Below are 12,815 nucleotides of genomic sequence, written 5' to 3'. Positions count from 1 at the left end.
TTATAACTTTGTATGATTCCCAACTTCATTGAATTTTTCAACGACGAAAGTGAACATACCAATTCTGACTCTGGCGTTTACTTAATTATGACACCTCAGAAATATGGCGACAGTGACTGAGCAGAGGAATGATGCTGCCTTTTATGTATATTCTTCTATAGACTGTTGATGGTATCTTTCAAAGACAATTTAGTATGGCTTCACTGAATAAGAATTACTAGTTATGTGTAACTTCAACGGCATCTATTATAAAAAAACTCATCTTTCTCTAACTTTATAACCACCATAATATACAGGGGATAGAGAAAATATTATGGATCATCTTATTGTATGTTGGCAACACACAATACTTCAACACCCGCTTGAGTAATATTGTTGCGATAAAAGCAGTACAGCAGGACCATCACAAAGCTAGCATTCATGGAAAGGGCTGTAATTGTGATTCTATATCGAAGCCAACGCTACGCTGCAAGAGAAATTGTGAACTTATCTTAAGACCGGGACATTTGATAATTGAAAGAATGTGGTATGATCCGATGAATTATCATTTACGTCATATTCTAAACAATGGAGAACCCCAAAAGAATCCTACCATTCAGACTCCTGTTTTCTACAGTCAAGTATAAGGGGTTATGGTCCTTTTGTTCGCATCACTGGCCGGATTACTGTGAATTAATTTCTCAACATCCTCAATGATGAAGTTCTAGCTATGACTAGAATCTCACTACCAAACACTGCCACATTTCAAGATAATAATGCACCATACACACAGCCAAAAACGATCAGTCTTGGTTTGAGGAACATCAAAGCTGTCTGACCAGCACAATCGCCAGACCTCAACGTAATTGAACCGTCTTGAGGAGTTCTGGAGCCGAGACAGAATTATACTTCCATCTCCAACATCATTAAAGCAATTGGCAGATGTTTTGCTACAAGAGTTTTCCCTCAACATATAAAACCAGAACAGGTTCTTGTTTAGAAAAACCTAACATAAAGCTATAAAATTTGGCATTAAAAAAGAACACACAGATAATATATGTAAATAAATTACATTAATAACACAGAGATATCTAAATTAATGGTTTTTTAAGTTTAAAATGTCGTGTAGCTCGTGTCGGATCCGGTTTCGATATCGAAAAAATCGAGCCGGCACAACACGGTCGTTATTAAAAATAGATTTTCTTCGTCCACGCGCGAAAATCTCCACAAATACACACGCATTCTATCGGTCCGACCCCGTTATTCCGACGCCCGTAAAGAATTCGATTGCGAAAACTCCAATGTTTGACGCTGGGTTTAAGGAAGTCCAAGGAATAAATCAAGTCGGCGGCAAGATCGAAATGCAGTGCGGCTTTGTTGGTAGTACTGTACGGTTACCGTAGATAAAAGAGGGGACAGTTCCATGTCGTCGAACAGACCCAAACCGAATGTTCAGTGAACGTAGGTACTGCTTCGAATAAGCCTCCATCCGATCTTTTTTTATCGAGAGGATTTTCGCGAATGAACAAAAAAAAAACAATGAACATGATTGTCAGCAGTGAGATTTATGAGGATGTGTGCGAGAAGAGTGAATATCACGTTATTGAAAACAAAGCGTTGAATAATGTGAAAGAGAGCATTAAGAATATCTTAACAAGGTAAGATTTATTCTAGTTAGCACTGATGAGTTTCATTGTTATTTTACGTCAAAAACAACCGAAATAATGTATTTTAGTTCGTATGCTGGTGTCTTCTGTTATATAATATTCACAGCGTTTTCTAAAACTTTCTAAATCTAAAGAGAATCAAGTTGTTTTTGCAATGGGCTTTTTTTATTTTATTATTTAATGATTAATATTCCTACGAAAATATACAAAAACAAAGTATTTTGTTTCATTTTACATCTTATAATATTTAGTAAAACACAACTCACATTTTTCATTATTAATAATAGTAATATCCATTTCAATAAATTGAAATTTAAGATTTTATTATATTATTAAGTATATAGGAGTTTATTATTATATATTTTAATGCTGAATCATGGATAATAACCCTAATATACATCAATATATAACCCTATGTATACATATTTGTTACTTATTCATACCTGTAATATATAATTATAATATTATTTGCTCATTCACTGATTTATCTTCTTTTTTAATTTATAACGCTAAATTAAAGTAAAATATCTTGCGTACATTTTAGGGGTGTTGGCCACCGAAAAAAATTTCGATATTTCAATATATCGATATTTAAAAAATCTCGATATATCGTTTTCGATATTTAAAAAAATATCGATATATCGGAGGAAAAAAATATATATTTTACTAAATCTCTTAAAAAGTAACGATATTTTTGATAAACCTTTAAATTAAGTATCGATATTAAAGGTTTTTTTAAAAATTATATTTAATTTATCGAAAAATATCGGCTGAAAAAATATCGATAGCATCCCGGGTACATTTAATCTAATACGAATCTTCCTTTTTTTAAACTTCACCTGTATAACGTCATAAAGCTAAATCGAAATATAATCATTTTATTCTGTTATTAAATAGATAGGGGTAGTAATATTATAAAAGGTAATACATTACATTCAGTCTTCGAAAATTACTCTATTTCATACTTTTAATATATAATAATTGATTTATTGTTTTCCTTATTTTTTTAAAAGTTGTCATGTCGAAGTAAGCGGAAACATATTGGAAGCATTTAATATAAAATTATAGTATTACTCAATTTATTCATTCGTACAATATTATTCCTCGTTTCCAAATTATATTACTATATATTTTAATACATTAGCCTAAATCTTTGATAATTACTCTAAAATATATTGATTATTAATTCATTACTTTTAATATATAATTAAAATTTTATTTGTAATGCTAAAGTAAACAAAAATATTGGAATATAGTTAATCTTTAATTATAACGTTTCTTTATTTACTCATTCTTACAGTCTTCATCCCCCTTTTTTACTACAGCTATATATCTTCTAAAAATTTAATTCCAAATACAAATATTTTATTCTGTAAATATGTAGTATAAATTTGATGTATAACTATTTGATGATTACTCTAAAATATACTAGTTAATATATAATTATATATTATTTGTTTAGTTGTTCACATACTCTCGTTTTATTTTTTTTAATTTGTAACCTAAAGTAAGCTAAAATATATTGGATTTTTACATAATTCTAATGTTCTTTGATTGTTTAAATCATACACACTCTTTTTTTTTAATTTTTCAAATATCAGCTGTTTTAATCTTCTATGAGGTTGTTAAATACTATATTTTTAAATTAAATTATACTGTATATTTCATATTTATTGAAATAACGTTATATTTTTTTAATCAAACTGCTAATATGTAAAAAAATATGAACCTTATCATATCGTTTTAATGTATAACTCAGCTATAATTATGTAGTTTTGCTAATACAATAATACAAGCAACTGTCGCAGCCCGTTCTGCTCTGAATATTATCATAACAAATCGATTTACAACTTGGTGTCAATATTTTCAAGTGACCACTGTTTATTCAACTCGAAATATTCATATTATTCTTTGTTAATCATTTCTGACGTCATGTTTTCACTACAAATTAATGTAATATATCATTTTCTATGAGGACTATTAGATACTTTCTCATTTTTCTCGCATTGTTACCTACTATGTCGGAAGAATATTTCTTCTTTTGAGGCTAACTGCGAAGCTACTTATTTTCTTGTTTATATATGTATAGATCGATCGAAACATATAATAATCAGACAGAAGGACCAGTGGCTGGTAAATCTGAATAGAAAAACATGATCTCTAATACTTGAAGGTTATATTGTCAATAGATTTATAATCGCACTATGACGCTTTTCATCACATCATTTTAATGGTACTACTTATTTGTACACCCAATACGTAAAAAATACTTATTATTTTAGACAATATTATCATGTCCAATATTGATACTGTAAATACATTTTTTTGGGTGCATAAAGTACATTTTTTAGTGTTACAAGTTCCTTTGATGTGATTAAGTTTATTACATTATTCCCAGCCAAAGGTTTTTTACTATCAATATATATTAAAGTTAACGAACATTGCAATATATATTATATTAATTTTCAGAATGGGAAGTTTCAGCTCAGCACCGAAAATATTAAATGATGACTCCCAAGATAACGATATGTCCATACCAAAGAACATCAGCAGAAACGAGCTCATACAGTTTTGCCAGAAGAGGCCTTACGGACAGTATATGTTCAAGAGAGCTTTCAGGAAGGCGAGTCGCAACAACCAGACTTCGCAAAATGACGAAAACTCCGAGACTTACGGGCTAAAATTCAGAAAACTGAACGCTGTGACTAAAGGTAACTTAATAATACTCTGTTATTGTGAAAATATAAACTTAATTTAGCGGTTATCATAAGTAAAAAAATATTAACTTTTTCAATGGACACATTGTATTTCTAAAGATATTTATCCAATTTATCATTTTTTTTTAAATCAACTAGATGATCCAGTCAGCTCCCTATGTTGCAAATTTTCTCTTCCAATAGCCAACAGGTGTTTTCTAATATTCTACTATAAATTCTTCTTCTATCTATAATATGGCTGTCAGTTGGTATCCGATACTATTTTGTAAATTTTTACTAAATCGTTGGAACCAACTATTATATTTTTAAATGTTGACCAAGAAATGGTTAGAAACACTTCCCATCTCAGAAACCAATGAGCGTAATGTAATGTGGCAAAAGTTCCGCTACTATTTTGATTGCGCTCTATCTTGGTTATGTGACGTTTAGCCTAATTTCGCTTTAACCATTGTGTTGTGTAGACGTCCAAATTTTATTATGGATAAATAAACGCCACATAAACGAACAGAAATATGTCTGGTGAAATTGAAGATTTTTAAGCCCATTTCCTTCTCAGAGGCCACGTGAATAAACAGAACAATCGGTTTTGGGGAACACAAAATCCTTAATTAATTCATGAAACATCATCACATCCACTAAAAACAACTGTATGGTGTGATATTCATGCTGGAAACATCATTGGTTCCTATTTTTTTTAAGACGACCGAGGTGTTGTAGTTACTGCTGAATGGTACCAAAACATGATTCAAAATTTTCTTGCACCTGAAATGGAAGGGCAAGGACTAGAGGACATGTGGTTTCAGCAAGATGGAGCCACAGCACACACGAACACAGACTTTTCCATGAAGACTAATTTCGCGAAGTGGCGACTTGGAATGGCCAGCCAGATCTCAGAATTTAACAGCACCAGACTTTTTCTTATGCGGTTTTTTAACATCAAAAGTTTATGTGAATAAGCCTCAAACAATTCCACATCTTAAAGACAGTATAATAAGTGTGGTTTATTGGCACCATATTCTATTTCCGAATCGTATGTGGGAAAACAAAATTGTCCTTTTCTGCTATTTTCTCATAATATTTCTGTACTTTCTCACCATATAAACCTTTAAGAGAAATTAATTTTTATACATTTATAGATATCTTCATTTGTTTTCAGTTTGCAGTGAATATACAACAAGTCCACATACCATCAGAGTCTTCCAATGGAATATCCTTTCTCAAGGTAAGAAAAATATCATAATTAATTTATGTTTATATTTGTATACTTTAAAATACTATTTTAATACAAAAACCAAGCCTAATACATACTGATACATTGTCGGGTGGAAATGTGGAGACTACACTACTATATCTCTAGTTCACTAGACATTGATAAAAACATAAACCTTTAATTTGGTTTAAAATTATTTTAATTATTAATTTCATGTTACTATAAATGGATATTTCACTCCACATTTCAAATCAGACACGAAAACACCCATAAGATCAATTGATCAACACCTCACTTAAAGAGGTGTTTCCTGCCCAAACAGCTTAAAGTTGTGGAAAAGAATTGTTAGTATCGCCTGTACATTTGGCCACCAGTTTGCCCACTATTGGTAGCTCAACTCCTAATGTTTTAAAGATTTCTTAAAATTTCTGACAGAAATCTTCATAGAGGAATTCCTCCAATTCACCATCACCAAACTTTGTCAGTCCCGGTAGTTCTTCATCTTGCAAAAACTGTTTTTCGACGCGCTTATTCAGCTAAAATATGATCCCGATAAGCTTTAATACAACATATAAACAAAAACATTGTATTCGTCACAAAAACCAACAAAACGACATATTTGATAACGTAGAAAGTATGATTAATCAAAATAAAATACACTGAAATAACGGATATTTTCAGACGAATAAATTATTGAAAGGAACAACGGAATGCTGTATTTCCTACGCCGCCTTATACAAAGCGCATTAAAATGTCGTATTAAAATTCCAACGCCTAATATGTGCCGCTTCCTCTGTTTTCGGTTGATTTTCAAACTCGTAAAGCAATTTGCGTGCAGCTTCTTTAACTTAAAAAAAGAAGTAAAATTGTTCTCTATATAATTTAAATTTATGATTAATAAGAAAAAACAACAAAAAACCTTTTAAATGTATAAATATACCTCCAGAAAATATAATTTTTAAAAACCTTAATTTTCAACGTATGTGTGTAATGTGTAAAAAGTGATTAGCTCTACAGTCCACAATGTTACCACACCAAATTTGACTTTTGGTTTACGTTTGACTGTTTATAACATCTAACTATTATCAATATATCAATACCATACCAACATGGTCAATATACCAATACCAACTCAAATCTAATTTTATAGGCTCATTCAGTTACATATTTCCCTTTTTAACAAAAAATCCGCTTCAGATTAAAACAAATCTTACAAATTACAAATGTCAATATATTCGACGCGAATTGGTCGTTTCATTGCACATCCTGTAGTATTGGCAAGGCTCATAAATCAAATAACAACTCAAAACCACTTTGACAAAGCATGGATTGTTGCTTTAGTACAAGGGCTAAAATCAATTTATTTTTCAGCTCTAGGAACCATGAACGATAATTTTGTTCGTTGCCCGGACGAAGCACTGGATTGGAATCACCGAAAATATTTAATCGTAGAAGAAATCGTTGAATATTGTCCGGACGTGATCTGTCTGCAGGTAATGAAAAGAAACATTTATAATACTAGGTTCATTAATATGTTCTCGAAGCACCATCTATTCGTTAATGGTAAAAATTCTACACCATTTTCATATTGCACATTTCACCAAAAACCTAACCTTAATTATAACTATTAAATTAAAAACAAGACACACTATGAATTAATACAAAAACTGCTTTATTATGATTTATAAAAAAAGATTGTCGAAAAGTTATTACCTACCAAAAAAGACTAAAAAAATGTATAGTGTAGAAACAATGATAATAACGAAATAAATCAAACAAAAAAATAAAAATTAGAAAAATGAAAATGGTGATAACGCTACTAGGACATACAAAAATAGCAGAAAATGCCAGATATAAATGTAAACAATTGTTAAACGACTTAACCTAACTCTTAAATTCGATATTTTTGATATTTGTCTACATAATCTAATCCTGGAATATTTAAAAGGTTCGAAGGGAAAAATAGTTGACGATAGGAAGGTTTGATCCACTCCAGAGCATATAGAAAGTTTCCCTAGAATCGCAGATATTTCTTCATTGGGTGTTTATTCATTCATTTATTGAACAACCTCGTATTTATATATTTAAATTTAACGTTAGATAATGCGATGACATTAGATTCAATTGTTTGAAAGGAATTAAAAATGACAAAAACGAAACGTTTAATTTCCGTTTAGTTTTCATTAAATAACTTTATAAGGATTCGTTTTAATGTGAATGTAAATATTTTAGGAAGTAGATCATTTCAATTTCCTCAAACGCGTCTTGGCGACTCAAGGATACACCGGAATGTTCTTCCCGAAACCTGACTCCCCGTGCTTTTACATTGACGGTAATAACGGGCCCGATGGTTGCGCAGTATTCTTCCGAAGCAATAAATTCGAGTTGGTACGTGCCGAAACTCGAATTTTAGAAATATGGAAAATCCAAAGTAATCAGGTAGGCGAGTTATTTCTAAATGGTATTTATTTCACGCCACTACCACGATTCTTTTGGTTGCAGGTTGCTCTACTGATGATATTAAAGGTAAAAGGGACTGGAGAAGAAATATGCGTTGTTACGACGCATCTCAAAGCTCGCCATAGTGCACTGTTAGCTACACTGCGTAATGAACAAGGCAAAGATTTATTAGAATTTGTTCAGAGGTATGCGGAAGATAGACCTTTAATAATTGCTGGGGACTTCAACGCTGAACCCTCCGAACCAATTTACAGTACAATGCTTAATAGCAATCAAAGTCTAGCCAGTGCCTATGCAGAAACAAACTGTGATAACAGGTAAACATAATTTAGCTCTGTTCTTTCACCGTATACAACCTCTACATTTTAATTACCATTTCTGTTTAATTTTTATTTGGGTATTTGTCCATAAATACTAGATACTTCATATAGACCTCTTGTTTTATAAATGTTCAAGTATATTTGAATAATTGCAGAGATTTATTCATATATTTGTTTCAGCATACCTTCCGCAACCAGAGAACCTCCATATACCACTTGGAAGATTAGGGATGAGGGGGAAATATGCCATACTATAGATTATGTGTTCTATTCAAGAAATAATCTTGATATAGATAGTGTTCTAGAATTCCCGACTGAAACTGATATTGGGGCAGACCGGGTACCCAGTTTAATTTATCCAAGTGATCATTTCTCGCTAGTGTGTGATTTTAGTATAAGAACAAACTCGTGTGATACATTTGAAAATAGTAATAACGTCTATTAATTACCACAATCAGATATTTATTTTTAATTAAATTATGTGTAAATATACAGTAGACAGTACCTTGCATATGATAAGGAAAAGATATACTAACTGTACAAATAAAATTTTGTTTCCTTCGCAATAAAGCTACAGGAAAAATATGAATATATATTGTTTTGTATTATTTAAAATGTTCATATATCTATAAAGAGAAAATATAAAAAATAAAGAAACTTACATAAAAAATTCTTTCATATTTAATTTACCTTATGCATTAACTGAACAGATTACTTTATATTGTCTTAAGGAGAATTTTAAATAAATCATAAATTGTCCAGAAATATTACAGAAAACATTAACACTCTGAATTTTTACATTAAAACATCTAAAATATAATACAAATGTAATAAGATTTACAATTATTTTCAATGTAGAATAAAAAATTTGATTAGACAAAAATTAATAAAAAGTTGAATTAGATTCTAATAAATCACCAATATAAAATATTATTGCTATGCAACCCTTCATACTTCACCAAAATAGTTGATAAAAATTGAATATATTTGGTATTATATATATATATATATATATATATATATATATATATATATATATATATATATATATATATATATATATATATATTAATACAATTTAGTATCTTGATGTCATTAAATTGAATGTTAAATTATTGTTAGTCATATATAAGAAGACATTTTGTTTACTGATTTAAAATTAAAGAAGAAGAAATACAGTGGAGGTTATGTCTTTTGTTTGAATTTTTTTGAAATTAAATATTCGACTTAATACTCAAATAAATAAACGACGTATTTATTGTGTATATACGATGCAGTCGCCACAATTTTCTTCACAGTTCTCGGCTCTTCAAGGAACATTGTCCCCTACCGGGGCATTCAGTGATATCTATGCCTCTTTACCACCCCAAAACGTTCAACGAAATTCCAACAAACATCAAGAACAATCGTATGTGTTCCCTGATCTGAGTAATTGGGAGAATTTGAAAATACCGGAAAAGATAGACTTCTTAGATATTACAAATAAAGATCTGAGTCCTGGTAGTTATTGCAGCAACATAGACAGTATTTTACCACTTGAAAATAATTTTAATTCATCATATAATACTAGATATGAAAGTCAGTGGTATAACACAAACAACATAAATTATGGACAAAAATTAAATGACTTTCCAGCATGTGCTCAAGTGAATAAGTATACAAATGATCCAGGTAAACCCGAAAGCTTTTGTAATATACAAAAGAACAGTATGGACATAGATATGTACAAGAGTTGTGCCTATTATAACACAGACACCTCGTTTAATACATCTGATGTTCATAAAAACAAGTACATAATTCCACAAAATAATTATAACAATTACAACTCGTATTATTCTACAACTGAAAATAATTTTTATATGACAAATTCACAAATACCATGTGTATCAACTCTACCACATACATCCCTGGATTCCTTGGGTATTAATGGAGGAAAAGTATCTTATAACATGAATTGTAAGTACAGTTAATTGATGTTTAAGTTTAATTATATTTTTAACACCTTAATAGATTCAGATCAACAAACAGAAGCATCCAATGAGGAAAGTGATATAGTAGTGGAAGATTCAAGTTCAGACTGCAGTGAGGATCAAAACAAAAGTCTTTCATATGAAAACAAAAGGTGCTTGATTTGTAATACCATTTATACCCCATTGGGATTACAGTTTTATCTGTTAACATCAGAAAACCCCCTAACAATGTCTAGTCAGACACCGGTTATTAAAAAGGTTTTAAATCTTGTTGAAAAAACCATACCTCCTACAAAACACTTCCTCTGTAATATATGTTTAGGTTTAGTCAATGCTATAGATCATTTACAGTTAAAATTAGATTCCCTTTATAAGGATTTAAGGGATAAATTTAAGAAAAGCTGTTTAGACAATAATGTTCAGTATCGAAATCTAAAACCAAGCAAGCATGGAAAATACTCCAGATATAAGTGTAAAATTTGTAAAAAAATAATTTCATTAAAAACTATATTTGATGCACATTTAAGAAATCACAAGACCAAGGGATATTTGTGTGAGAAGTGTGGTAAAATAATTGGTTCATATAAAAGACTGAGGGTTCATTTAAAGCTGCATAGGAACTGTAGGGCATACATGATACATTCGTACAAATGTTCCAATGAACAATGTAAAAAGGTGTTCAGAACTAAATCAAATTTAAAGGAACATGAAAATTTCTGTTTAGGGCTATTACCATTTAAATGTAAAAATAACTATTGCGATAAAAAATTTGCCTCCGCAACTAAATTAAAAAATCACATGAAACTAAAGCACGACAAGAAGTTCATCGCTATATGTTCGATTTGCAATATTGGGTTTGTAAAAGCTTCTGATTATAAAAGTCACATGGTCACCCATAGCACGGATAAAAAGTTCTCCTGTATAAAATGCGGGAAATGTTATAAAACCGTGAGCAATCTAAACTTTCATTTAAAGAGTCACAATAAAAGCATGCCATTCAACTGCTCCGTTTGTAAAAAAGGTTTTATGCGAAAGGAATATCTGGAAGCGCACGTCAATAATCATAACGGCGTTAAAAATTTTGGCTGTACGGTGTGCGGAAAAAAGTTTGTCTCTCAGAAAAACTTAGATGCTCATTTAAAGTATCATGACGGGAGCGTAAAGAGCAACACCTGCAACATATGTGGGAAAACAATCATCAGTGGTTTCGAGGAACATCTCAGGGTACATATGAACTTTAAAGAGTTCGAATGTGATTTATGTGATATGCGTTTTAATACTAAGAATACTTTAGCGAAACATAAAAAAAGAAAACATGCAGGCGAAGCTTTGAAAATTGATGAAAGTTGATTACTACTATTCTGTGTCTAATTAATATATTAGTGTATATATAAATATTACATATTTATATCAATCATATTGTTATTTTACATGATTTTTAATAAAACGAGCAACATTACAATATGTCCTTTTTTTCAATTAAGAAAAATATAATGGATGTAGAACATCTAGGATTTCTGGGCGAAGAACGTCACAGGCCAGTTTTATACCATTAGAGTGAAATTAACGGTTTGTTAAAATTCAAGCACATACCATCAACTTGCTTAATGATGATACGGTTTTATTGAATTACTAGCGACCCGCCCCGGCTTCGCACGGGTGCAATGCTGATACTAAAATAAATACAATACAGAAAAAATATGAACGTTGTATATAAAAACATAGCGGCCTGCTCCGACTTTGCACGGGCATAAAATATATATGCCTATGTCACTCAATGAAAACATGATTAAAATCGATCCAGTATTTTTGGTTCATTCATTACTGCCCTTGGCCTGCACGCATTAAATTTGGAGTAAAACAATTCCTCTTCCCCTATACTTACTATGAAGATTTCCTGCTATCTTTGGAATATCTAAATTCATACAATTTTTATTACATTACACATTTTTAAACGCAAATTTTAAATTTGTAATATCTCCGAAAATATTTGTTTAATTTACATGCTGTAAGGAACCATATTGATCTATATTAATTGCACACTGTATTTAAGGTACTTAATTCGATAAGGATTAATGCCGTATTGCTTAAAATAGCTTCGTAAATAAGCCATTTTCTCACGTAAAAAGTAAACAATAAAAAAGGTTAATGTGGGTTATCCCTAAAAGATAAACATATACTATCGCGGACTTTTTTGTAGACCTTTTTATGGTGTACAATACTGTAGTACATTAATTTGATCTAACTCGTAGGGTTAGGCAGCGTTTTTGCTAATTGCTAAATAAGCCTAAAAAAATAGGTTAATTTACGACATCACGTTAGAAACCTCTAAAATTAGCAATGTTGCCTTAGTATATTATGCATGTATTATACATATAAACCTTCCTCTTGAATCACTCTATCTATTGAAAAAAACCGCATCAAAATCCGTTGCGTAGTTTTAAAGATTTAAGCGCACATAGGGATATAGGGACAGAAAAGGCGACTTTGTT

At 30.6% G+C, this 12,815-nt stretch overlaps 2 protein-coding genes across 6 annotated transcripts in view; both read left to right on the top strand.

The window, feature by feature from the left end:
* Window positions 1-8,946, top strand: part of cu (NADP/NADPH phosphatase nocturnin) — a 51,757-nt gene extending 42,811 nt beyond the window's left edge. For 4 of the 5 annotated variants that reach the window (XM_076406844.1, XM_076406846.1, XM_076406843.1 and 1 more), the window contains 6 exons: window positions 4,116-4,357; window positions 5,520-5,585; window positions 6,945-7,066; window positions 7,806-8,012; window positions 8,076-8,350; window positions 8,534-8,946. In XM_076406844.1, the coding sequence (XP_076262959.1) occupies window positions 4,116-4,357; window positions 5,520-5,585; window positions 6,945-7,066; window positions 7,806-8,012; window positions 8,076-8,350; window positions 8,534-8,798 (1,177 nt within the window). In that variant the 3' untranslated portion in view covers window positions 8,799-8,946. Of the gene's footprint in view, window positions 1-1,331; window positions 1,638-4,115; window positions 4,358-5,519; window positions 5,586-6,944; window positions 7,067-7,805; window positions 8,013-8,075; window positions 8,351-8,533 lie in introns of those variants that run through there. The other variant, XM_076406841.1, reaches the window with a different exon arrangement.
* Window positions 8,947-9,514: 568 nt separating this feature from the next.
* LOC143197948 (uncharacterized) lies at window positions 9,515-11,785 on the top strand. Its single transcript, XM_076406811.1, has 2 exons — window positions 9,515-10,309; window positions 10,364-11,785. Exons 1-2 carry the CDS (start codon window positions 9,625-9,627, stop codon window positions 11,671-11,673), a joined length of 1,995 nt encoding a protein of 664 aa, XP_076262926.1. The 5' UTR covers window positions 9,515-9,624; the 3' UTR covers window positions 11,674-11,785.
* The last annotated feature ends 1,030 nt before the right edge of the window (window positions 11,786-12,815 follow it).

This window comes from Rhynchophorus ferrugineus, unplaced genomic scaffold, assembly GCF_030347505.1.
Source record: "Rhynchophorus ferrugineus isolate W39M unplaced genomic scaffold, kcgeb_rfMv2 rfM6, whole genome shotgun sequence".
NCBI lineage: Eukaryota > Metazoa > Arthropoda > Insecta > Coleoptera > Curculionidae > Rhynchophorus > Rhynchophorus ferrugineus.
Note: the sequence above shows the minus strand (reverse complement) of the source record. Positions and strands in the feature narration are given on the sequence as shown.